Below are 27,452 nucleotides of genomic sequence, written 5' to 3'. Positions count from 1 at the left end.
AAACACTTTACACACACCAAACACACTTACCTCTGAACTCATGCACCCATTACTCATCTCGACCCCTCCAACCCCTTCATCCCGACGGTCCGCCTTGCTAACTTGGCGTGGTTTGGAGCCGTCGGGAAGCCCACACTTCAGGGATAAAAATAGGGATTAGGCTCAAAACTGCCTGTTAACTACCTGTTAATTGGCACTAATCCCCTTCCCGCCTCGGGGAGGCGGGTCCCAGTGCGGGTCGGGTACCCGCCTCCTGTGAAACAGGCATGGAGGCGGGTTGGGGGCAGGATGGGTTTGTGCCCCCCGATTTCGCAATTTTAACCCCCCACATGCCTCTAATCCCGCCTCCGCGGCCCGATGAAATTCGAGCCCGTTAACTCTGTTTCTCTCTCTCCACAGATGCTGCCTGACCTGCTGAGTTTTTCCAGCATTTTCTGTTTTTATTTCGGATTTCCAGCATCCGCAGTATTTTGTGTCAGTTGAATCCCATTCTCCTTCTCACTCCACGTACACTTTAATATTCCGCGTTTACGAGCAACCATCTTATTACCTTTTAAAACAATTTATATATTCCGATTCAACAGTAAATTGTGGCAGGCGTTTTTATCTACCCACTGTTGAAATATAGATTTGTTTTTGCTAACCTCTCTTAACTCCATTTGTGATTATCTTAAATTGGTGCCCTGTTGTTACTATCGCTCTGACCAGTGGAAACAGTCGACCAGTATTTAATCTCATCGTAATCGGAGGGTGCGAGTCTAGGTGGGGTAGAAGAACAAAGGGATCTCGGAGTACAAATACACAAATCACTAAAAGTATCGACACAGGTTAGCAAGGCCATAAAAAAAGCAAACCAAACAATAGGGTTTATTTCTAAAGGGATAGAATTGAAAAGTAGTGAAGTTATGCTAAACTTCTATTGAACCTTGGTTAGACCACACTGAGAGTACTGTGTACGGTTCTCGGCGCCATATTATAAAAAGATTATAGAAACACTGGAGAGAAGATTTACAAGGATGATACCAGAAATGCGAGGGTATACATATCAGGAAAGAATGAACAGGCTGGGTCTCTTTTCTCTTGAAAAAAGGTTGAGTGGTGACCTAATAGAGGTCTTTAAAATTATGAAAAATATTGATAGAATGGATACAGAGAGAATGTTTCCACTTATGGGAAAGCGCATGACTGGAGGCCTCAATATAAGATAGTCACCAAGAAATCCAATAGGGAATTCAGGAGAAACTTCTTTACCCAGAGAGTGGTGAGAATGTGGAACTCGCTACCACAGGGAGTGGTTGAAGCGAATAGTATAGATGTATTTAAGGGGAGGCTAGATAAGCATATGAGGGAGAAGGGAATAGAGGGTTATGCTGATAGTTAGATGAGGAAAGACGGGAGGAGACTCAAGTGGAGCATAAACATCGGCATGGACTGGTTGGGCCGAATGGCCTGTTTCTGTGCTGTATATCCTCTGTAATCCTTCCTCATCTTCCAACCCTCCAATAGGTCAGCCGTTAACCTTCGCAGCTCCAGTGAAAAATTCCCTAACCTTTCCAGTCTCTTCATCAATAACAACAGGAAAGGCTGGGAAACACTCAGCAGGTCAGGCAGCGTCTGCGCAGAGAGAGAGAGAGACACACACAGAGTTAATGGCCCCGTTACTTACGGGGAGGTGGGGAGGGAGTGGGGGAAGAGCTCGGCATGGCTGGGGGACGCAGAGGTCCTGTCGAATCTGACGGTAGGACATCATTATCGTTTTTTGCATCGTTTTCCCACCCAGCAGCCGTTCAAATGCACTGCAGCAACTCGCCAAGGCTTCTTGGACAGCACCTCCCAAACCTGTGACCTCTACCACCTAGAAGGGCAAGGGCAGCAGGTGCATGGGAACATCACAAGGCAGCACGGTGGCATAGTGGTTAGCACTGTTGCCTCACAGCGCCAGGGACTCGGGTTCGAATCCGGCCTCAGGTGACTGTCTGTGTGGAGTTTGCACATTCTCCCCGTGTTTGCGTGGGTTTCCTCCGGGTGCTCCGGTTTCTTCCCACAGTCCAAAGATGTGCGGGTTAGGTTGATTGGCTATGATAAATTGACCCTTAGTGTTAGGGGGATTAAATACGTGGGGTTACGGGGATAGGGTGGGATATGTGTTGGTGTAGGGGTTACGGGGATCGGGTGGGATATGTGTCGGTGCAGGCTCGATGGGCCGAAATGGCCTCTATCTGCACTGTGGGGTTTCTGTGATTCTGTGATCACCAACTCCAAGTTCTCCTCCAAGTCACACACCATCCTGACTTGGAAATATATCGGCCGTTCCTTCATCGTCGCTGGGTCAAAATCCTGGAACTCCCTCCCTAACAGCACTGTGGGAGCACCTTCACCACACGGACTGCAGCGGTTCAAGAAGGTGGCTCACCACCACCTACTCGAGGGCAATTAGGGATGGGCAATAAATGCTGGTCTTGCCAGCAACACCCACATCCCATGAATGAATTTTAAAAAATGGACAGCATGACCAGCGGGAAAACCAGTGGCAGGAGGCCGCAGCCTTGGGGACAGTCTCCAGCAAACAGGAAGAGGGGGCAGATCAGAGATTGGGGCTGGATGGAGAGAGAGACTGTCGGAGATGCGGCAGGGAGGTCAGTGATCGGGAGGGCGCAGAGAGAGGCTGTGATCAGTGGATGGGAGGCCAAAGCCTTCGCTGTGGGGCCTGGGGGGATGCATTCCTGCTCCTCCTGGCCCACAAGGAGTGCTGGAAAAGCCACTTACCTCCTGGAGCCGGCAGCTCCCATCCCGCCCCGCTCATTGCCGGGATCCCCAAGCCCCCGAAAAACCCCGCGCAGCGACAGGGATTTTTCAATCAGCTCCCAATTGCACTGTGGGAGCCCAATTTAAATACGTTAATTAAGTGTCCCACCCCGCTATGGTCGGACACTAGAACGCCACTAAACCCGCCGCCGTTAAACTCGAAACAAGCTGTGCGGCGTGGTTTAGGGTCGTGTTTCATGCGTTTGACGGGTTATCCCCCTCCTGCCCGGGGTGGGGTGGGGGACGGTTTTAATATCGAGGCAAACATTTCAGTTCAATGACTTTTCATCAGAAAGAGCTATCCATTCACAGAATGATACAGCACAGAAGCAGGCCATTCGGCCCATCGTGCCTGTGCCGGCTCTTTGAAAGAGCTCTCCAATTAGTCTCACTCCCCCTGCTCTTTCCCCACAGAGCCCTGCAAACTTCTCCTTTTCAAGTATTTATCCAATTCCCTTTTGAAAGTTACTATTGAATCTGCTTCCACTGCCCTTACAGGCAGCGCGTTCCAGATTAGCATAACTCGCTGTTTAAAAAACGTTTCCCTCATGTCACCTCTGGTTCTTTTGACAATTACCTTTAATCTGTGTTCTCTAGTTACCGACCCTTCTGCCGCTGGAATGGGTTTCTCTTTATTTACATGATTTTGAATACCTCAGTCAAATCCCCCCTTAACCTTCTCTGCTCTGAGGGAACAACCCCAGTTTCTCCAGTCTCTGCACATTAACTGAAGTCCCTCCTCCCTGGAACCATTCTGGTCAATCTCCTCCGCACCCTCTCCAAGGCCTTGACATCCTTCCTAAAGCGCGGTGCCCAGAATTGGACACAATACTCCAGCTGGGGCCTAACCAGTGATTTATAAAGGTTTAGCATAACTTCCTTATTTTTGTAGACTTTGGGCTGAATTTTCTCAGCCCCGAGGAGGCGGGCATGGAGGCGAGACAGCCGGTAAAGTCACAGAAAGTGGGGGTGGATGGCAAACCCGCCCCCATCCCGCCTCCGTGCCCTTTTGCCAGGAGGCGGGAAGATGTGCTGCCCCGGGTCCCGTCTCCTCGAGGCGGGAAAGGGATTAAATCCTTTTAACTGCCTGTTAACACGTAGTTAACAGGCAAAAAGAGGGATTAGTCCCATTTTACCTTTTTAGGTGAAGGCTTCCCGAACTCGGAGAACCCCGCCGGGTTGGAGGAGTCGAGTAAGAGGTCTGCGGGGGTCAGAGGGACCTGAAAGTAAGACGTAGAGGTGATGGGTGCAAGTGTGGAGTGGTAAGTATGTGAGGTGAGTGTTAAGTGTTGAAAAATGTTCACTTTTCTTTGTTTCTGCCTACAGCCTTCATCCGTTCTGGATCAGGAGTCACGACATCTTCCTTGTAGATTTCACAGACTGGCTGTTGGATCCTCCGAACCAACAGTCATCTGAAACCTACAAAGTAGAAAGGTTTGATGAGTCCTGAACACAAGGGCTCATCAAACTATACAGAATGTCAGTGTTTGACAGCTTCACAGAGCTGTCTAACGCTGACCTTTCTTCTTTCAAGAAGTCTTGACAGATGACACGTCAGACGTTGATGTGCTCTGTCAGTGACTTCCCCCTAATTGGTATGCTGAGCCCGCAGGGCAGGCTTAACAAGGTCAATCAGGGGAAAATCCCGCTGGTTGGCCAGAAGATGATGGAGGCGGGACTGAGACCTGACAAGCAGCAGTCCCGCCTCCAACGTATCTCCATTCACAAAATCCAGCCCTTTGCCTCTATTTGTAAAACCAAGGATCCCTTACGCCTTTTGAACAGCCTTCTCAACCTGTCCTGCCACCTTCAAAGATTTGTGTACGTACACCCCCAGGTCTCTCTGTTCATGCACCCACTTTAGGGCTGTACCCTTTAGTTCATGCTGCCTCTCCTCATTCTTCCTACCAAAATGAATCACGTCACACTTCGCTGCGTTAAATTTCATCTGCCATGTGTCCGCCCATTTCACCAGTCTGTCTATGTCCTCCAGAACTCTGTTGTTATCCTTCTCACTGTTTACTACTTTTGAGTTTTGAGTCATCTGCAAACATTGAAATTATCCCCTGTATACCCAAGTCCAAGTCATTAATATACATCAAAAAGAGCTGTGGTCCTAATACCGACCCCTGGGGAACAGCACTGTATACTTCCCTCCAGTCTAAATAACAACCATTCACCACTACTCTCTGCTTTCTGTCTCTTAGACAGTTTTGTGTCCATGCTGCCACTGTCCCTTTAATCCCATGGGCTTCAATTTTGCTAACAAGTCTATTCTGTGGCACTTTATCAAACACCTTTAGAAAGTCCATATACACAACATCAACCGCACTACCCTCATCAACCCTCTCCATTACTTTATCAAAGAACTCAATGAGGTTAGTCAAACACGATTTGCCTTTAACAAATCCACGCTGGGTTCATTTATTAACCCATATGTTTCCATGTGCCAATTAATGTCACCCCGGATTATTGTTTCTAAAAGTTTCCCCCCCTCACCATAATTAGGCTGACTGGCCTGTAGTTGCCGGGATTATCCCTCTCTTCTTTTTTGAACAAGGGTGTAACATATTCAATCCTCCAGTCCTCTGGCACCATTCCCATATCTAAGCATTGGAAGATTGTGGCCAGAGGCTTCGCGATTTCCACCTTTACTTCCGTCAGCAACCTAGGATGCAGAAGTACCAGACTCATGTATAAGTAGACACCGATTAGTATGCTCCTCAGTCACAACTCCCAGCAAGAGATTACCACGCTCTGCTCAAGTCTTGCATTTTTATAGCGCCTTTCATGACCTCAGGATGTCCCAAAGCATTTTACAGCCAATGAAGTACTTTTCGAAGTGTAGTCACTGTTGTAATGTAGGAAGCGCGGCAGAAAATTTGCGCACAGCAAGCTCCCACAAACAGCAATGTGATAATGACCAGATCATCTGTTTTACTGATGTCGATTGAGGGATAACTATTGGCCCCGGGCACCGAGGATAAATCCCCCTCCTCTTCTTCGAAATAGTGCCGCAGGATCTTTTACATCCACTTGAGGGGGCAGACGGAGCCTCAGTTTAAAAACTCATCCGAAAGACGGCACCTCTGACAGAGCAGCACTCCCTCAGCACTGCACTGAGAGTGTCAGGCTAGATTTTGGGCTCATGTCTCTGTGTGGGACTTGAAGCCACAACCTTCTGATGCAGAGCTGAGAGTACTACCCACTGAGTGCTACCCACAGCCAACAGAAACCACAGACAGAATATTGTGTCCAGTTTTGGACAGTCTGCTCGAGGATCTCCAGGCTATGGAGAAGGTGTAGAAGAGATTCATTAAGATGGTACCAGGGATGAGAGACTTCAGTTATGAGGGCAGACTCGAGAAACCGGGGCTGTTTTTCAATAGAACAAAGAGAGTGGAGATCTGCTAGACATGCTCAATATTATATAAAAACAGAAAATGCTGGAAATTCTCAGCAGGTCAGGCAGCATCTGTGGAGTTAACGTTTCAGATCGATGGCCTTTCGTCAGCGCTGGAAAAAGTTAGAGATGTAACAGATTTTAAGCAGGTGCCGAGGCAGGGAAAGGGGGGAGGGGAGGAAAGAACCAAAGGGAAGGTCTGTGATAGGGTGGAGGGCAGGAGAGATTAAAGGACAAAAGGGATGATGGTGCGAGGCAACGGGAGATGGTAATGGGACAAGTAAAGAAACAAAAGATGGGTCTAGAGGAGGTGTAAATGGGAATGGCAGAATCATCAACAGCTGCCATCTGAAAAATGGGGGTCAGTGGTTATGATCTGAAATTGTTGAACTTGATGTTGAGTCCAGAAAGCTGTAAAGTGCCTAATCGAAAGGTGAGGTGCTGTTCCTCAAGCTTACGTTGAGCTTCATTGGAACAGTGTAAGAGGCCGAGGACAGAGAGGTCAGAGTGGGAGTGGGGCGCAGAATTAAAATGGCAGGATTAAATGTTCGATATTATGAGAGGTTTGGACAAGGTAAATAGGGAAAAATGATTTCCACTGGTTGGAAAATCAGTAACTGGAGGGCACGTGTTTAAGACCATTATCAATAGAATGAAGGGGGAGATTATGAGATTACAGCGGGAGTTGTTAGGACATGGAATGTCTTACCGTAAATAGCGGTGGAAGTAGAGGCAATACCAGCATTTAAAAAGGGAAGTGATTAAAGGGAGGTGATTAAATATTCACATATAAAATTCTTAGAGGGATTGACAGGGTAGATGCTGAGAGGTTGTTTCCCCTGGCTGGAGAGTTTAGAACTCGGGGTCACAGTCTCAGGATAAGGGGCCGGCCTTTTAAGACTGAGATGAGGAGGAATTTCTTCACTCAGAGGGTTGTGAATCTTTGGAATTCTCTACCTCAGAGGACTGTGGATGCTGAATCATTGAGTATATTCAGGGCTGAGATCAATAGATTTTTGGACTCTAGGGGAATCAAGGGATATGGGGATCGGGCGGGAAAGTGGAGTTGAGGTTGATGATCAGCCGTGATCTTATTGAATGGCGGAGCAAGCTCGAGGGGCCGTATGGCCTACTCCTGCTCCTAATTCTTATGATGTTCTTATTTGAAAAAGAAATGTTTATAAGAGTATGGGGAAAGGGCAGGGGAATGGGAGTAACTGCATCGTTCAGAGAGCCAGGATCGGGCTGGAGGCTTTAGCTCTATGCAGTAGAATCCTATGCTTGTAATTTGATACAACACTCAAGACGTTTGATTGGCTCCCCATCCACCACCTTAAACATTCTCTCCCTCCACCACCAGCGCACCGTGGCTGCAGTGTGTACCATCTACAAGATGCACTGCAGCAACTCGCCAAGGCTTCTTCAGCAGCACCTCCCAAACCTGCGACCTCTACCACCAAGAAGGACAAGGGCAGCAGGCGCATGGGAACACCACCACCTCCAAGTTCCCCTCGTCACACACCATCCTGACTTAGAAGTATATCGGCCGAACTTTCATCGTCGCTGGGTCAAAATCCTGGAACTCCCTCCCTGACGGCACTGTGGGAGCACCTTCACCACACGGACAGCAGCGGTTCAAGAAGGCGGCTCACCACCACCTTCTCAAGGGCAGTTAAGAGTCAACCACGTTGGGTGTGGGACTGGAGTCACGTGTAGACCCAGACCGGGTAAGGACGGCAGGGTTCCTCAGTGAACCAGTTGTGTTCTTACGACAATCCGACAGCTTCACGCTCACTTTTACTGATACTTGCTTTTTATTTGCCAATTTTTTTTTTTTAAATACCCAATTTCAAATTCTCAAACTGAGCATGGTGGGACTTTTACATATGAAACTGATGGGCAGGAAAAGACCATCTGGTCCATCAAGCCTGCCCCCGCACCCCATGATGGCTGATTATCATGACTAGCCACTTCTCCTCCTCCACCCGCCCTCCTCCACCTCCCCCAACCCACTCCTCCTTCCACCCCCCCATCCGCCATGTAATCTACTGGGAAACCAGAGAAAAAACCCGGGGCCAATAAGGGAAAAACTACTCTGGAGAATTCCTCTCCGACTCTCCGACCTCCTCGGGAGATCAAAACCCAGTCCAGAATTCGCACACGTTCCCTTGATTGTTAGTCAAGGCCTCTGGATTACTAGTCCGGCACCAGAAGCACCTCACTACTGTAGCCCCGAACTGTATTTCAAGGTAAGTGAATTGATTGATAGGACATCAAAACAAAGACCATTTGGAGTTATCTCAATAGTGAGATCTTTGCAGCAAATTTAGATGGTAGATTGCACCTCAGAGTCGACTCAAAGTCACACACAGGATCTGCTCGCCTCCATTACTCAACGCATTGCTGCCTAAGCCAAGATATCACGACAAATATGCTCATCCAGGGAGTGGTTGAGGCGAATAGCACAGATGCATTTAAGGGGGAGCTAAATAAACACATGCGGGAGAAAGGAATAGAAGGATATGCTGATGGGGTGAGGTGAAGAGGGGTGGGAGGAGGCTCGGGTGGAGCATAAACACCGGCACGGACTAGTTGGGCCGAATGGCCTGTTCCTGTGCTGCAAACACTTGTAATTCTACATAAGAAAACAGACACATGCCTTTACAATTCTTTACAAAAAGGCAATGGTCAAACTCGGACTCAATGCGATTGCGCGGATTGGTGAGAACGCTGTGCGGTTGACTGGTGTGCGGCGAGGCAGGCAGGCGGTTTCGCAGAGTTGAGTGGACGCTCACCTGCTGGTATCTTTGGGACGTTCCTGTTCAACTGAACCCATCTTCCTTGGGGGGCGGTGCAGACAGATTCAGCTCGGAGGCCTCAAGTTCGGGCAACCGGGGTAGCAAAGGCTTGGGGGGTGACTTTCCCTCCGGTAGCCCCTTCTCGACATCGCTGACTCTCTGTTTTCTTTCTTGGAGGTGTATAACGCTCAAGGCCTCTGCTCGCTCCTGCTTCGATAAGGAGAAAGAAAAAAACGATAGAATTTTACAGCACAGAAACAGGCCATTCGGCTCAACAGGTTCATGCTCCACACGAGCCTCCTCCCGCCCCTCTTCATCTCACCATATCAGCATAACCCTCCATTCCTTTCTCCCTCATGTGTTTATCCAGCTTCCCCTTAAGCTGTTCACCTCAACCAGTCCACGTGGCAGCTAGTTCCACTCTCTGGGTAACGAAGTTTCTCCCGAATTGGATTGATCAGCGACTATCTTATATTTCTGACATCTAGTTTTGCTCTCCCCCACAGGTGTGAACAGCTCCTCTGCCTCAACTAGGTCACCCCTCAAGACTTCTCTTTTCTAGATTCAAAAGAAACAATTCATCTCACTGCCCCTTTCCTGAAAGTTCAAATGATAAACACACTGGCCCAACATTTGAAGTCGGAGGCTTCCTGCGGGCGGCTGTCTCCGACCTGTAAAATATCTACGCATTTACCTGGTGGCCCGGATATGGAGGCTTGCGATCCTGGGCCCCTCCGGCTACCCGCGGGCAGAGGCTCACCTATCCCAGGGGCGCAGGCGTTTGGAAGCACCCCTGGGATCACGTGGGCTGGCCCAACCAATAAAAGAAGGGAATCTCCATTCTTATTTTTGACAGTTCTGTATGTACGGAATTCCCATAAGTATGAATGGGGATCACTTAAAAAATACACGAACACATGAAATAATTTTTTTTTATTACATATTTAAAATTAATTAAAATGCCATTTAATTAAATATTTTAAACCAAAAATTTAATTTTTTGAATTTTTTTAAATATGCTTGAAGGGGGCTACAAATAAACTTACCTTATCGGACAGGGTTTTTAATGTATAAGTGAGTGATAATATTTTATTTTTCTATTTTTTCCAACTCTTATGCTGGTAAAAGCAGGCCTCACGCCGGCTTTTACCAGGCGTAAGAATTCCACGGCCTTTCAGCGGGCGGAAGTTGGGCAAATAGCTCCAACTCTCCGCCCGCGGAGGCCCGTCTCCCGGGGATGCGGAGGATCCGTCCAGAGGATTCTTGACAGATCGCAAGGGCTGGGTTTCAGCGATCGCACGCCTTAACCCGGAACTGGCTCGGCCCCTAATGGCGCACCTCGTACGCACACGTAAGGGTCGCAAAATACGGCCCATTATCGCAATACTATTCTGGGAGTTTACCACGACAAAGATAATCCATCTGAGGCATGGATAATAACTCATTGGGAAAACACATCCAGTATTTGAAAATATCCCAATAACAGACTCGTTCGTTTATATATGTTATATATACATGATTAATTGCATTTCGCTTTATACTCATTTAATTAAGCAGAAGCCAAGTACTTCAATCTTTATTCTGTATGTGTGTAAACAGGTGGCCTGGAGTGAGGTACAAGGTTACAACACCACCGAGAACTATATATTACTGAAATGAGCTAGCCTACCACACCCCCTCATTAAAAACTCCCACGTAAAGAAAGGACTTGCATTTCTATAGCGCCTTTCACAACCTTGGGTCATCCCAAAGTTCTTTACAGCCAATGAAGTACTTTTTGAAGTGGAGCCATTGTTATAATGTGGGAAACGCGGCAGCCAATTTGTGCACAGCAAGCTCCCACAAGCAGCAATGTGATGATGACCCGATCACCTGTTTTATTGATGTCGATTGAGGGGTAAATATTGGCGAGGACACCGGGGATAACTCCCCTGCTCTTCTTCAAAATAGTGCCGTAAGATTTTTTACATCCACCTGAGAGAGCAGACGGGGGCCTCGGTTTAACGACTCACCCGAAAGACGTCACCTCCGACAGTGCAGCACTCCACTGGGAGTGTCAGCCTGGATTTTTGTGCTCAAGTCCCTGGAGTGGGGACTTGAACCTCACAACCGTCTGACTCAGGGGCGAGAGTAAGTACTTTCTGTGTCCATTTGTCATGTTCAATGAGCCCGCACCTACTTGGTAACTTTTGTAGGTGACCCCTGACGTGAATCAGTCATTCATGAAAGAAAGACCTATGAAATAATACTGAGCGGCCTACGGGTGGCGCTGTCCAGGGAGAGTATAAATACTCGGGCACGGGCCCAGCTTGCGCAGGACATTCTTAACAGGAACAAGTGAAGGACACAACTAGACCTCCATGTTGTAAAACAGTTGATTAAAGCTTTGTTTAACGCTTAGACCGAGTGCCTAGTAGTTTTCTTACATCAACCCCTTTTCCCTGTGATGCCGTGTCATGTTTTGCTTGTCACAATAGTTCAATTCATTTCCTGCAACTGTTGCTGAGGTGAACTCATGCTGTGGTTGTCTCGTTCAAAGTTAGTTTGAAATATACGCACTTAACCATAGGGATTTGTAGAGAAACATTCAAGTAAATGTTGTTATTATGGAAATTTGTTTTTTCCAAGCTGCACTGCACCTTGTGGGCACCGCCCGTGCTTTCGGGAGGCAGAGGTATTTTAATTTAAAATAGAAATGTTTTGATGATGTTAAAAAAACCTGGTACAAATCACTCGCCTGTTGATACTGCAGTCTCACTCCCAGATCTCCCAAGGACCCGGTTAAAAAGGTCAAAATCCTAGGCTCCAAACTATTCCTGCCTCTTCCCAGCTTTGCAACAGCTGCCTTAATTTAAAAAAAATCTTGGCAAATTGTAGCCATTTTTTTTTTATTCGTTCCTGGGATGTGGGGGTCGCTGGCAATGCCAGCATTTATTGACCATCCCTAACTACCCTTGAGAAGGTGGTAGTGAGCCGCCTTCTTGAACCGCTGCAGTCCGTGTGGTGAAGGTGCTCCCACAGTGCTGTTAGGGAGGGAGTTCCAGGATTTTGACCCAGCGACGATGAAGGAACGGCCGATATACTTCCAAGTCAGGATGGTGTGTGACTTGGAGGGGAACTTGGAGGTGGTGGTGTTCCCATGCGCCTGCTGTCCTTGTCCTTCTAGGTGGCAGAGGTCGTGGGTTTGGGAGGTGCTGCCGAAGAAGCCTTGGTGAGTTGCTGCAGTGCATCTTGTATATGGTACACACTGCAGCCATGGTACGCTGGTGGTGGAGGGAGTGAATGTTTAAGGTGGTGGATGGGCTGCCAATCAAGCGGGCTGCTTTGCCCTGGATGGTGTCGAGTTATCCAAACTTCGCTCCATGCTGATAAAAAAAAATCAGACAGTGGAGCCTCCCACTGACCATGAGCAATGCCCTGGGAGAGCCTCCAGTATGGAGTGGAAAAAAACAAAAAATCTTGTGCCTACTGCATGTTGGCCACAGTCCAGGACATATCTACCAGCAGTTAGAGCACGGGGCCTTAGCAGCAGAATAATACATGGAGCCTTCCATTGTCTCCGCCTCCTCGCCCGTGAGCAACGTCACGGGAGGGCCACAAGTAAACCTGCATCAAAGGGTAAATTCAATGCCCCCAGCAGGGACCCAGGCGCAGGTCTGAAAATTGGGACTGCGGTAGTGCAGCCCCACCCGCGCTCCCTCCGGGTCCCTCTCCCTCTGGGGGGCGTGGGGTCGGAGCATTGACCCATCTGGTTTCCTTCATTGCTTTCGGGAAACCACTTCACCTTTCATTTTTTTTTTAAATGCAAAAGCATTACGTGGGGCGCCCAGCCCAGGTGACGGTGAATGGGAACATTTCCCGTTAACCGTCGAGCGCGTTCACCAGAAAGAGCTACCCGATGGTGGAATGACGCGGCACAGCAGGAGGCCACTCGGCCCATTGTGCCCGTGCCGGCTCTTTGAGAGAGTTCTCCGATTAGTCCCACTCCCCCTACTGCTCTTTCCCCCCATAGCCCTGGAAGATTTACCTCTTCAAGTATTTATCCGACTCCCTTTTCAGGTCGTGCATTTTCCAAATCCCAAACCAAAAAACTGACCAAGCACGCCGTAGCGACGTGTCATTATTGAGAGGCCTCGGCAAAGGACCGTAAATCGAGACCGATCGGCACCTTTTTACATAATCTACACGTAGCATCGTTACCTCAGAGGCAGGATGAGTAAATACCGTCAAGGCCATCCCAACAGCAACTTGCATTTATATAGCGCCTTTAAGAAAGTAAATAACAGAAGGTAGCTCCGGGAGGAGAAACGGAGTCACAGCAGCAACTGGGAGATTAGGGGAGAAGACCAGAAACATGGTTGAGGAAGCTTTTAAAGGTCGGGAGCGAACTATCGAAGGGAAGGGGTTTAGCGAGGGAGTTACAGAGATTAGGGTCAATATGGCTGAAGGTGGAAGGAAAAGAAAGTGGGAAGGAGAAAGTAAAGAAGGAAAGGAGGAAAGAAGAGGAAAGAAGGAAACAAAAGAAAAGGAGATAAGGAAAGAAAAGGAGATAAGGAAAGAATAGAGAAGGAAGAAGGGAAGAGCAGAGAAGGAAAGAGGAGAGAAAGAAAGAGTAGAGAAGGAAAGAGGGAGAATAAAAGAAGAGAGAAGGAAAGGAAAGAATTCAGATGATCAAGTAAATAAACTCCACACAAATTAATCGCATTTTAACTTGAATTGGCAGCTTGAGTGAAAAAACTTTTCAGGACGGTCCAATGCTGCCACCTGCTGGTGGTGAGATGCAGCAGCCCAGTAAACATGTCCTTCCTTCACATTCCTACCCGTGAATTTTAGCGGCATTGTTATCGGAGGGGATTTGTCTGCTTGTCCGCAGGACTGGCTTTTGTGGCAAAGTTCTGGTTTTAATAAATGATTGCTTTTTGTTTCGCTGTGGGTCAAATTCCATTCTTGGGGTTATTGCTCTATGATACAGAGGCGCTGGAGAAGGAACAGAAAAGATTTACTAGAATGATACCAGAATCTAGGAGGTTATAACTATCATGAGGGACTGAACAGGATGGTGCTCTTTTCTCTAGAAAAGAGAAGGCTGAGAGGTGACCTGACAGTGTGCTGTCTTTCTTTAGCAATTTATGTTAGTTTTACAGTTAATTCAGGGGTTTGAGTAAGTTGGGTCGATTCCCATTGTGTGCCGCTACCTAGTGGATATTTGGTACCTAGCAACTGCAGTAAAAGCACAGTAAGTGCAGTAAAGTAAACTACTGTATATCACAGACCTACAGCTACACATGGTCTGGGAAGTTATATTCTTGTCACGCTCCAGCCTTGGACACTATTTGTCTGTAAGTACTTGAGAATGTTATAGATGATTAGTGTACACTATATTTTGCAGAAGATGTTTAGTTTGTAACTTTTCTCTGTAAGCAAACTTACACAGCTAGCCGTGAAGTGCTCGCTCTCTGTGTCTAGCTGGTTAACTTGTAGCTGTATTTTGATGCACTATGTACAGGGCTAATTTAAAGAGAATGCCTTTCAGTTTGCTAAATGTATATTCACAGTAAGCTGTGTTTCCACGTGTTTTGGTAAGTTACATGCCAAATGTACTGTGTTGCTCAGGCTTACCTAAGTTTGTGTATGCATATCAGTTATGTGCTTGTGTGCTAATGTGTGCTTCCATTTCTGTATTGTATTTCAGTTTCACAATAAGAATCTTTCAGTAAAGTTTTACAAGAAAAGTCAAGCCTTGTGATTTTTATGGGAAGATATCAAGTTGTTAGCTACCTGTCTAGCTCTGCATAGGAACGCGCTGCAAGGGCAGAATAGATAGAGTTCTTTAAAATTATGAAAGGGTTTCGAGAGGGTAGAGATGTTTCTACTTGTGGGGGAGGCCAAAACGAGGGTCATCAATATAAGACAGTCATTAATAAATCCAATCGAGAATTCAGGAGAAACTTCTTTACCCAGAGAGTGGTGAGAATGTGGAACTCGCTACCACAGGGAGTGGTTGAGGCGAATAGTATAGATTAATTTAAGGGGAAGCTAGATAAAGGAATAGAAGGATATGTTGATGGGGTGAGATGAAGAGGGGCGGGAGGAGGCTCGTGTGGAGCAGAAACCCCGGCACGGACCAGTTGGGCCGAATGGCCTGTTTCTGTGCCGTACATTCGATGTAATTCTATGAGCAACCACTCAAGCATCAGCCCGCGAGATCACAGCTTCGGAACACAACATGTTGCTGTCTTGTAATCAATAAAAAGATACTGGATGAAACGGAGCATTCAACAGAGAGAAGACACAATTCTGCCATTATTAACAACAACTTGTATTTATGCAGCACCTTTAACATAGTCAAACGTCCCAAGGCGCTTCACAGGAGCGATTATCAAACAAAATCTGACGACGAGTCACAGAAGGAGATATTCGGACAGGTGACCAAAAGCTTGGTCAAAGAGGGAGAGTTTAAGGAGCGTCTTAAAGGAGGAGAGAGAGGTGGAGAGGCAGAGAGGTTTAGGGAGGGAATTCCAGAGCTTAGGTCCCAGGCGGCTGAAGGCACGGCCACCAATGGTGGAGGGATTAAAATCGGGGGATGTGCAAGAGGCCAGAATTGGAGGTCTTCGCAGATGCTGCCTGGCCTGCTGAGTGTTGACCAGCATTTTCTGTTTTGATTTTAGATATCCAGCAGTATTTTTGCTCTAGTTTTGATTATGCTCCCCCCCCCCCCCCCCAAAGCAATTCATTAAGAATACTTACCCTCCTGAACGTCCCTTGCTGTCTGACGGAAATGTCTTCTCCACCTCTCCATCCCTTCGTCTTGCAGTAAACGAAAAGGACCAGTAGCACCAGACAGAAAGACCCCAGCACGGATACGGCAACCGTCCAACCGGCCCCACTGTGTGTCGGTGGCTGTGGGAGGGGAGCGGCTGCCGGACACGGAGCCTTCACAACCTGCGCAATCAATTCAATGCAAAATTACACACATATATCTCGATCGATCGCCAGTAAAGGCTGGCCACCGAGCCACGGCTGCCAACATGCCGCTAGTAGCCACCTTCCTCCCCCACCTGCCCCGCCTTATAATGAAATGGTTCTTTTACAACACCCAAGTTGTCTAGGTGTTGTCTTATGCTATATGCCCAGCAGGGGGGGCTTAGCTCCAGTAGATATTGGGGGCACCTCCCACCTCAAAGAGGAGGTGTTTCAATGAGGCTGGTGATTCTGATGGAAACTCTTCACCCTTATGGTCTTGAGAGACTGGCTTCTCTCCTACCCTGGAATGCAAAATGGATGAATGAATCTGATCAACCATTGCTAGACGGCAGGGCCTGTTAGCTTTGGAATAACTAGCTTGAAAATGGACTCATGCATCGAGCGTCTGCTGTGACTTAGCTCATTTTCACGAGACGGGGAGCATCAATGATTGACCGTTCTCAATGGGAAAGCTTTATTCTGCTTATTCATGTACTTTATGAAAAATTAATCAATTTGCTGCTTTGCAGTTGTGCCTTGCCTTGATAACAGTGCTTCCAGAAAGGGGAGCGAATCGTGGTGTACACAGCAAGGGTTCCGTTTTACGATTCATAGGTTAGATTATCAGTTAACTAGCAAAAGGTGCTCTCCGCATTCTAGAGGGACACGAGGTCCATTTGTTGGACTGACCAAAGATGCTGAACCCCAGAGAGAAAGCTATTGTAAAATTGTGACAACAGTATAACTGGCACTGTTATTTTATTTTATTGATAGTGATGAAGGGTAAATAAATGGTGCTCTGCATGAGGAAGCAGAGCTCAGCACCTGCAAGGGTTATTGATGAACGTGGCAGAAATATTGACAGCTGTGCTGTCGGAGGTGCCGTCTTTCGGATGAGACGTTAAACCGAGGCCCCGTCTGCTCTCTCAGGTGGACGTAAAAGATCCCATGGCACTATTTTGAGCAGGGGGAGTTACCCCAGTGTCCTGGCCAATATTTATCCCTCAATCAACATCACTGAAAAACAGATTGGCCCAGAAATTCGGGTCTCCACGGGTGAGTACGCACGGGGTACTCACCCATAAGCCCGATGGAAGTGCCAGTTTCGTGCATGCACTGTGCATGCGCAGGAAACCGGCACTTCCGTTCCTCTGAGCAAAGGGGTTCAGAGGTCGAACGCGTGCGCAGGATTTAGAGATTTAAAAAGCAGGCGTAAGGCCTGCTTTTTACAAGGTAAGTGGTCAATTAATTAAAATTAAAACATTTTTTCCACAGGTTTATTATTTTTAAATAGTTTAAAGCAAGGTAAGTTTATTTTTAGCCCCATTAGGAAATTTAAAAAAAAATTTCAAAAATTTAAATTATTGTTTAAAATAGTTATTTACAGTACTGTAATGTAATTTATAGTTTATTTAAAAAATGTGAATTAAAAAAAAAATTATTTGAAGGTTTACTACTATTTTGGGGCCGTAGTATTTATAAGTCTTGACAGCTCTTCCTGTCAAGACTTCTGAATGGAGCATTCCCTGCTCCGATTGGCTCCACATGGCCCACGTGATCCCAGGGGACGCATCAAACTAACTGTGCCCCTGGGATACACAAGCACTGCGCACCGGCAGCTGGACCAGGCCCCGGATCGGAATTCCACGGGGCCCTACAGCTCAACTGCCGGCGCGCAAGGTAAGTGCAGGTCGGGGGCTTACACTCGCGGGAAGCCCCCAGCCCGAATTTGTGGGCCAATATCTGGTCATTATCACATTGCTGTTTGTGGGAGCTTGCTGTGCGCAAATTGGCTGCTGCAGTTCCCACATTACAACAGTGACTACACTTCAAAAAGTACTTCATTGGCTGTAAAGTGCTGAGGTTGTGAAAAGCGCTATAGAAATGCAAGTCTTTCTTTCTCTTTCTTTTTATCAAAATTGTGAATTTCACAACAGTTATATTCCCACCAGAAGCCTACCTTATCAAACCACACATAATTGGAAAACAAATTACAGGTCATGGATTAGATGGCACTGAACATCCTGAATGAGTGGCTTAGTGTATTCGAGGGAGCAATCGTGCCGTACCTGGTAAGGGAGCTTTTCACTGAGAACAGCAACGAGGTTTGGAAGTTTTTCAAAGGTCGCAGTGACATCTGCAGCTTTTAGAAGTTGGCCGTTACTTAATACGACAAACTGAACGACAACGGTACCAGAATTCTGCTGCCTCACGAACTCTATCACCACCTGCAAAGGAGAGCAAGCAGTGAACACACGACTGTAACCAGCGATAACAAATCAATGGGAAAGGTGAGTGCTGTGGCTAACGTGCGGAGTTTCCGATATAGGCAGAAATAATAAAGCCAACCGATCATAAACCTGCTGCATCAACCAGGAAAGACTGCGGTAACTTTTTCTCTCTGGTGGCTGGGCAGAAACGAATGGAAGGGAAAAGACAGGAGGAGTAATGGTAACCTATAAAAATCTTAAGGGGCTTGACGGGGTAGGTGCTGAGAGGTTGGGGCCGATTTTTCTGCAGGTGCGGGGAATTGTCGGGTTCCCCGAGTGTCGGGGTTCCCACACGAATGTAAATGGGTCTGCCAGATTGATGCAATTTTCCCTCAATTGGCCAATTCATTTCCAGCATGTGGGAACCCTTGCTAATTGACTATTTCCAGTCAGAACGTCTCACAGTATGATGTCGTCATCATTCGTGGTGCTTTCAAGGTCCATAGCAAGCACTGCATCCTCTGCAGGCTTCCAAACAAACCATACAGGATGGCAGAGGAGCCTGCAGCAGCTGTGGCCAGTGCCAGACCCCGAGCTGCCTCCAAATTCGACGAGGCTTCACTGCAGGCATTATTGGATGGGGTGAGGGCCGACAGGGAGGTCCTCTTCCCTAGGTCAGGGAGGAAGCGGCCTCCCATTAAGACCAAGGCTGCATGGATGCAGGTGACAGCAGGTGTCAACTCGCTGGGAGTCATCAGAAGAACCTGGATACAGTGTCGGAAGCGATTCCATGACCTTCACCGTACAGGAAAAGTAAGTATGAAGTTTCCATCACCCTCAACCTGATCCGCATTGCCTTTCCCCACCAGCACTCAGCTTTAGCACTCTCTTCCTCCACATCCCACTTCACAGTCACATCCTTGCACCCTTACCCATTCCCTCTCTCTCTATGCTCTCATTCACATAACTATTCCACCATGCAGCCCTCACACTCCCTCTCACTCTGATGCTTTGAGCACAACTGACAACACACAGTGAGGGCCCTTGGTCTTGCAGTTTCACACCATCTTTGTCTCCCTCTAAGTATCTATGCTATGCAATCTCTACACTCACTCCTTCATTCTCACTCAAACTCCACTTGTCTCCCTCTTTGCAGGAAAAGAGAGCTCACAACAACAGAGAGCGAGCCAGGACTGGAGGAGGCCCACCCTCAATAGCCCCCCTGACCCCCTGGGAGGAAGGAGTGCTGGAAATTGTCGGGGCTGATGTGGCTGCGGAAGCTGGGGAAGGAGAGACAGGGGCAGTCTCACAAGCTGGTGACAGAATAGTTTTCCATCTCTCTCATTGACATAGCATGAGTCGCAGTTATGATTCTGAAGCTACATCATTTGGACTTATGAACATCTGCAAAATCCAATGTGCATGTAACCTTGGCATCACATCTCTAACTCTTTCCTTTACTCCCCCACAGGACCATCCAGAGCCCCCGTCCCCACTGCGGAGGAGGAAGAGGCTGAGCAGCCAGACGCCTCAGAGGAAGCTCCAACCTCTGAGGGCGCAGCGTCAGCAGAATTCAGCGCACCCAGCACCAGCGCAGACACTCACACCTCGGTGGGACCTTCGCAAGATAGAGTAGTGTTGTCACCTGGTGTATCACAGCTCACAAGTGAGCATCAGCAGATGGTGGAGACAGGGACAGCAGTGGAGAGTCCTCGTCGGAGGGTGCAGGACTCTGCCAGCTCAGCTCAGCTGCATGTCGACCCTCTGCCTCTGGGTCCATCCGCAGGAGAAGAGGTGATGGATCTCCATGCACAGATGTAGGAGTCTCTGGCAGGTTTTGTCTCCAGGGTCACTGCGAGTGTGGAGCGAATGGAGGAGTCCATAGCGAACATGAGCAGAGCCTTTGTGGAGTCATTGGCGCATGAACGCATCACAACGGAAAGGATGGCAACCTCCGTGGAAAGGATGGCTACAGTAGAGGAGAGGATGGCTACGGCCATGGAGGAGCTAAGTCGCCAGAGTGTTGAAAACATGGTGTGTGTTCAGAATAGACTGACATCTCTGGAGGAGCGATGGTCAGCTATTGAACAGAGAAACCAAACCTTCATGGCAGGCCCTCTGAGTAGGACTGCCATTGTAGAAACGGGTCCCCATGGCCCCCCTGATGTGCAGCAAGCTGCTCTCAAGCCACTTGCAGGCACTGAGGGGGACCTGACCCATGAGAGGGAGGTTGGTGGCAGACCTCAAGGAAGTGGGGGCTTCTCTCCAAGCGCTCACACTTCCATGCCACTGCAGAGCCCTCGGTCAGAGCCCCGCCGGAGTCCACACACAACGGAGATAGAGGTCTCAACCCCTGCACAGCTGCAGGAGCAGCAGACTGCTGGCGAGCCCTCACAGGCTCGCCATCCCAGAGGATGCCCGCCAAAGGTGTCGAGACAGGAGCAGCAGGAAAGTGAGCAAGGGGCCTCCACATCTGCTGAAGCCACAGGGGAACCACTACGTAGGAGCACGTGTAAGAGGAAAATAAGGCACTAATAGTTACAAGGGTAGTCACTTGGGTGAAATGTGTTTATTTGAAAAATGCCATCAGCTGGTTATTGTAAATAAAATTTCTGATGGCAACTTCTGCAGTTGTGGCATGTGTCATTTCGCGAATGGGGCTGGAGGTCCTCTAATGCCAAGAGGGGAAGGAAAAAAAGGCCTCCCATGCTTCTGGTAGGTGCCTCAGTTGAGGAAGCGCTGAGTGAGGGTGGCGAGGGGGCTTCCCAGGAGCTCACACTGGAGAAGTGTGTGAGGCTCTAACCTTCCACAGCTGTGCCTAAGCCTGGAACAAGTTGCCCCAAGCCTGAAACAACAAGGTCCTGCAACCTACAAATAATGTCTGATTAAATCTCTTCTTTCCTGATTGACCTGCAGCTGATAGTCAGCAATCCGATATTGTTCACGCCAGGTTTCATCAGCGTGGTTCCCACCAGGCGTGTTTAACTTGGGAAAAGGCTGAAAATAGCAAGGGCCCCTTAAAATGGCATTATAGATGCCAATTATTGGCGATTAAGGTGCCTGAAGACCAGTCCCGCCTGCTGCGGGCGGGACTGATTCGGGTCGGACAGAAACGCCTGGGTGAAAATCGGACGGGGCGGGGAATCAGGCCGGGGGGGGGGGGGGGGGTCGCGACCCCCTATTTTTGCAATTTCCTGCCCCCCCCCCACACGCCTGAAAGCCCGCCTGACGACTCCAGGAAAATCGGCCCCGTTGTTTCCCCCTGGCTGGAGTGTCTAGAACCAGGGGTCACAGTCTCAGAATAAGGGGTCAGCCATTTAAGACTGAGATGAGGAGGAATTTCTTCACTCAGAGGGTGGTGAATCTCTACCCCAGAGGGCTGTGGAGGCTCCGTCATTGAGTGTGGCTCACCACCACCTTCTCCAGGGCAATTAGGAATGGGCAATAAGTGCCGGTCTTGCCGGTGATGCCCCCAACCCATGAACAAATAATAAAAAACATAAAAATACACTCACTTGAACGCTTTCTGAAGCCTCTCCTCTTCTGCTAGTTTTATTGGATTCCCCTGTATACCGCAACGCCTGATGATAGGTTTCCTGCAGCCCTTCGCTGACCATCTGCCGGAAAGAGGCCTCAAAAATCGGGACAGAGCCGTTGACTTGCAGAGTCACTTCTAACAAGTTTCCATCCTTTATCAAATCTAACTCTGTCCTGTTGCTTCCCGAGCTGGACGTTGGGTGCGGAGAAGGGACCGTGGGATTCCGAGGGGCCGCACCCGTTGGGCGGCCGGTCAGCTGCAAGGTGGGCTTCAGCATCTCCCTCCGAGCAGTAGGTGGCGCACCGCCCGCGGATGAGGACATGGTTTTAAGCCAAGGTGAAGAAGTCTTTCCTTGAATAGACGGCTCAATATTTGAAGTTAAAAGAGGTGTGGAGGAAGATGGAAGAGTTTCCCCGGGCACGAAGGATGGCTCTTCAGAGCTGGATACTGTACGGGTGATCTTCAATAAGTCGCAAGATGTGGGCAGACTTGCACAGGTTCCGCCTTCCGATGGTGTAAGAGCACTTGGTGCAAGAGGGGGGAAGTCAATTAAAGACACTTTAGACTGGTTCAGCATTTGAGATGAAGAAAGGAGTAATGTGGAGTTTGCGAAGGCAGAAGTTTCCTCTGATATCTGCGTGGATTTTGACCCAACAATAAAAGATTCTGTACCTAGACTAGGTATTGGCACCAAATCTGGTTCTGTGAGTGTAGGAACAATGGTATTTGGTACTGAACTTTCCACACACAAGAGTGATTCTGGTGAAGGAGTCACGATCACAGTATCTGGGAGGCTAACCATCCTGTCTACAAGACTTCTTGGGGCAGCGCTCAGAACCTGAGTCGATGATGGGTTTTCTTGAAGCACTCTGCTGAAGCCGAGTGCACTGTCCCCCAACTGCAGCGAGAACTCTGCAAAAGCCTCCATCAACTTTGGATCACTGGAAACGGAGCCACTGCCCGAGGTTCGGATTGTCACCTTTACCTCTGATGGAGGTGAAGTTGGGAAAGGTAAAGCCACGTCTACTGCTGACCTTGAGCCGAGAACACTGCTGCCAGGAGCAAGGGAACAAAGCGTGGCTGCTGCTGACAGAAATATATTCTCCGACAAATGAGTGGGCATGCCAGCAGAGACAGTTAGCAGCACTGGGGCACTGGTGATCTCGGTCTCTAGCGGAAGAGGATCTAATTCAGATTGTTGGGATGTCTGTTTTAAAATACTCGCCTCTGAACGCCACAGGGATTCAGGATGCAGCTGAGGTGAAGTTTCACGTGTGAAACTATCTCCATTTAGGTTCCTGTATGACAGAGAAACCGTATCATTTAACGAGACCATTAACATTGGCGGTGTCCTAGAGCCCGAGACTGAAATGCTAAAGACCTCAGGAGTTAAAAGTTGGATAAAGTCTTGAACTGAATTCGAAACATCCGAAAACCCGGCTGTGCTTTCTTTCCCAGGCGTAAAATATTCCGAAGACATGGCATCGGATTTTACCACATTTGGGGATTGCATGAAGGAATTTGATTCAACAGGAGAGGGAGGAATTTTTTCAGTTTCCATTAATGTGTTGGACACATCAGCTAGGACATGTTTATTCATGGTCGCTGTGCCAAGTGCTTCCAAAGAGCTTGTTGACTGAGGGGCCGAGTCCGAAATGCTGCTTGAGAAGTCCTCTGTGCCAGTCACATCCAGTGATGTACGAGGTATTCTTTCAATGGAAGTAAAGAACCATCCACTGTTCAGCAGTATTCGTGTTACCAACTCGGATAAATCTGTCGAAGAGAAAGCAGCTTCAGAAGCCACAACAATGCTGGAATGTCCACCAGCATTCAGGCCAATAGAGGACAGCGACGTAGAACTGGTGGCTTCTTCTGAAGCCTCCACTGATACTTTCGTCACTTTAGTCGACTCATCGTTATCCAAATGAAATACATCTGTTCGATCTACTAAAGAGGAGAGAGATTCAGACACCAAACTGAATTTGTCAAACCCCAAGTGTGAATGCTGTATTGTTGAAAGAATACATTGAGGTTCTAAGCACGGTGTTTCTCTGTGGGGATACAGAAGAACTGAAGATATCAGTGCTGACTGGGTAATGTCTTTTGAAGGAAACACAAACTCAGATTGAATAGAAACTGTCGGCGGTGTGGCATCTCCACGATGGGATGGCAGATATGCTGTCGGCGCAGCCATTTCTCCTGAACTGAATATAGTCTCCAACTTTGAGGATGCCTTTTCAAACCTACCAGGACCTATCGCATAGCTTGCTGAACTAGGATCGCCCAATGGAGAGTACTCTAGTGCTGAAGAGCCTGCAGTATACAGATCACGGCTCACGGGGAATGCAGTCTGCATCATTGTCTCAGTGCCTTCAGAGCTTAGATCAGACGGGCTAGCTAGGCCAGCAAAAGACAGTGAATGCAGAAACTGAGTTGGACTTCTATCGCCCTGTGTAAGATCGGAAAGCTGTAGTGGCGGAGTGCCAGCACCCAATAAGACTTGCAGAGAGTGAGATTCCAATAGGGTTGTAGAAAGTTCTTCTTCAACAGATTGGAACAACGGGAGTCTTGTTGGGTGAACAGTCACAGGTAAACTGGAGAAAGCTGTGTTAGATTGCGGCAAAAGTTTTGTGTCCGCTTCAGGTGCTGAAACAGATGTTGGACGAATGTGTGAACTTATCTCCACTGGAAATATTTTGGGTTTTATTGAGGCCACATCGGTTTTAGCCAGGTCCAGGGTCTCTGTTGGATGTACTAAGGACGTAGACCCATCTGCAGAAAACCGTTCTAAATCCAAGTGCGCTGTTGTATTTTTGCTGTTATCTAATAAGGGATGTCCAATTGAACTGACGATGTGTACTGACGAGACAGTTACCTTGAGTTCTAAGGGGACTCCAGGAAAAGCGGTCACATCCACAATATCTGGTGACCATGTTGATGAGCCAGATAAGCTCAATGGAACAAAGTCAGATTCCAGTAATCTTTTCTTACGTCCAACAACATCCAAAGGGTTGACTGTAGATACCTGTGCGCGATTCAATGTTGAGCTCCATTTGGTCATTTTAACTGAACTCAATAGAGAAGTCCCTCGGTAAAAACTGGGGCTCACAAATGAGTCTCTTGCGATGTGTCTAACTAACTCAGTTTCACGATCATCTGGGTGAACTGAAATGTCAACTGTTGGTTTTCTAACCAATAACGAATCAGATTCCAGCGTATATTGGCTTGGCACTGGGCTGGTTTCCTGTACGGTGCCAGATAGATCTGTCCCTGTTTGGAGTGTATCTGAAGACCGCTCACTCTGTGTCAAACTATGGGGCATTAACTCGGACTCCAGCGACAAGCCCTGAAGGTACAGCATCCCAGCTGTTTTAGGTGCTATGGGCAACTGGTGTCTGCTCCCAGCGACGTCAGGGGGCAGAAATAGCGAGTAGGGTTCGGAAACAGATCGGGGATCCCCACGGTCAGCAGATGAAGAAGATATTGCTGAATGAAAACCTATGGCATGGGATGCAGATTTCAGATCCATGTCCCAACTAGGATTAATGGTTGCTTCCTTATCGACTGGCAAAGTGTTTGATGAGTGGACATCAAAAAATCTTTCCCCAAAAAGAATAGAACTGGTTCTGTTAAGTCCTATAGTACGAGGTAAATCGCCAAGTGGTGTATTCATGGCCTGGAATGCAGACACATTGGGTACCACAGGTGCTTGTGGAATTGCAGCTGGTGTCTCGGTGATATCTTTTTGCTTTCTGCTGGTCTCTGGTAAATCAGATCCACCAGTCCCAGCAAAAAAAGGATGAAAATCTTCGGATAGACTGGTTTTAAAATGTTTTTCCTGCTTCACGGTTTCTTTTTGCGATACATGGTGGCCATTAACCGTCATCCGATTATTCACAGCACTGGTCTCAAACCTGCCGGTAATTTCCAGGTGCAATCTTGTAGCACTCGCTTTGGTCTCCAGTCCATCAGAGCTTTGGGTTCCAACCCCGCCTTCCTTTACAATCTTCGCAAACTCGCATTCAGAAGCAGTCGAGGGTGATGCTGCAATGGAGCCAGGTGTTCCGAGCACTGCCATTGAGAACGTGTGGTTACGTTGACTTTGGATCACTGAGGGAGGAATCCAAGCGTCAAGCATTGCTGGATCCAGTTGACTTGAGTGCGCCAATTGGTCTGCATCGCTGGCCAAGGATGAAGTAGTACTTTTTATGGAAAGTGTCTCCAGGCGCTCCACTCCATCTCCTGATGGGCTTCCACTCTTTGCAAGACGACACACAGTCCCCGAGTCCTCTGCAGTCTCGAAGTTCTCACTTACAGCAGTCGGAGCAAGCATGCTGGCTGATAAGGCAATATTATCAGTGGACCCAAAATGGATCTCCCTTGATCCTGAGGCGACACCCAAAGGCTGATGGCCAGTTGAAGCCACCATTTCTACAAGCAAAGGCACATCAGTAAGGAAGCTGCCGAGATGCTTGCTTGACACAGTCTGGGTGTTAAAGCCATGAAGAAAACCGGTTAACTCTGTTGACAGTTTCTCCATGCGAGGGGCAGCGCTGGACGTTGGACGCTCTTGGAGCTGGTTATCAAAGGGTTGCAATGTCCTCTTAGAGCCACTCTGAGTAACAGAGGTTATATTTGAAAACGTCTTCACTGATGTCGATAAAACGGGCACAGGAACCTCTTTCACAGGGCTGAGGTTACTCGTAATCGGAGAGTCCGTTCTAACTGAAGGCTCCGTAAAGTGAAAAGTGGAGGAAGGCAAGGCATCTGTTGGCACTCGGAGTGGAGCTGTTCTGATTAAATGGTGCACATGATTGGAGACCATTGGGACATTCACATTCCCTCGCTGGCTGTGCACTGCAGTCTGAGAACCATCCAACTCCGACAGTGCTTTTGCACAGGGTGTGACTGCATTTTGTTGGTTAAAGGAAAGAGATAAATGGGTTTCATCGGGAAGACTTACTCCAATATGCTGAGAACCTGTCACTCTCACTGAAGAGGATCCTGGTGACCCCGTTATGTATGTTAGACTTAGAGAATTTGTTGACTGCTTGGGGTCTTCAAGATCGGTAGGGGCCGCATTCTCAATGGCTTGAGAAACATGCGTAGTCGGAAGGTTAACAGACGGTGTAAAATCTGTATGTTGTCCCACACTAATTGGCCCTGGTTGGGCTTTTATATCTTCAAATAGTCCACCTTCTGCCATCTCAGAGTTAGCTACATGGTGCAACGATTCATGGGATGTATCAGGGATAAGTGACCGGGAACTACTGACAACTGGGATGAAGGGATCACTGTACATCGTCCGGGCATCCTGCTGGGAGAATGTGCTTTGCTCCGCAACCCCCTCTGAAGCCTGAAAGATCCGTTTATCCGATTGTTCTGTCCAATTAAACAAGGCCGAGGAATTCTGCGAAAGGGAGGCCGGTACATCTTGGGAGGGCCGAGGTACGCCACCAACGTTGGTGCTTCTACGAGATCTTCTGGGAGGCTTGCCTACTTCTGAAACAGCATGAAAAGATTTCAACCATAAGAATGCAAATTAGAGAAATAAAATTGCACATTAATAGTTTTCCACATGAAATTTAACTTTCATTGTTGCATTTAGCAAAGTAATTATTTACAGTCATGATTCAGCACGAAATGCAGGTCATAGAATGATGCACCACAGGAGGTCGCCATTCAGCCCATCGTGCCTGTTCCGGCTCTTTGAAAGAGCTGCCCAATTAGTCCCA

The 27,452-nt window shown here is 48.1% G+C and overlaps 1 protein-coding gene across 2 annotated transcripts in view; it reads right to left on the bottom strand.

Annotated features, from left to right (window-relative positions):
• LOC147107168 (uncharacterized) overlaps positions 1-27,212 on the bottom strand; it is a 55,272-nt gene extending 28,060 nt beyond the window's left edge. The window contains exons 1-4 of one of the 2 annotated variants that reach the window (XM_086008327.1): positions 21,695-27,212; positions 18,039-18,197; positions 15,754-15,948; positions 9,004-9,216 (exon numbers count right to left, since the gene is read on the bottom strand). In XM_086008327.1, coding sequence (XP_085864453.1) covers positions 9,031-9,216; positions 15,754-15,948; positions 18,039-18,197; positions 21,695-27,019 — 5,865 coding nt within the window. In that variant the 5' untranslated portion in view covers positions 27,020-27,212 and the 3' untranslated portion in view covers positions 9,004-9,030. The remainder of the gene's footprint in view (positions 1-9,003; positions 9,217-15,753; positions 15,949-18,038; positions 18,198-21,694) is intronic. The other variant, XM_086008328.1, reaches the window with a different exon arrangement.
• Positions 27,213-27,452: the final 240 nt, after the last annotated feature.

This window comes from Somniosus microcephalus, chromosome 15 (genome assembly GCF_052327205.1).
Source record: "Somniosus microcephalus isolate GS21.2 chromosome 15, FLI_Smic_1.0, whole genome shotgun sequence".
In the NCBI taxonomy this organism is placed as follows: domain Eukaryota; kingdom Metazoa; phylum Chordata; class Chondrichthyes; order Squaliformes; family Somniosidae; genus Somniosus; species Somniosus microcephalus.
Note: the sequence above shows the minus strand (reverse complement) of the source record. Positions and strands in the feature narration are given on the sequence as shown.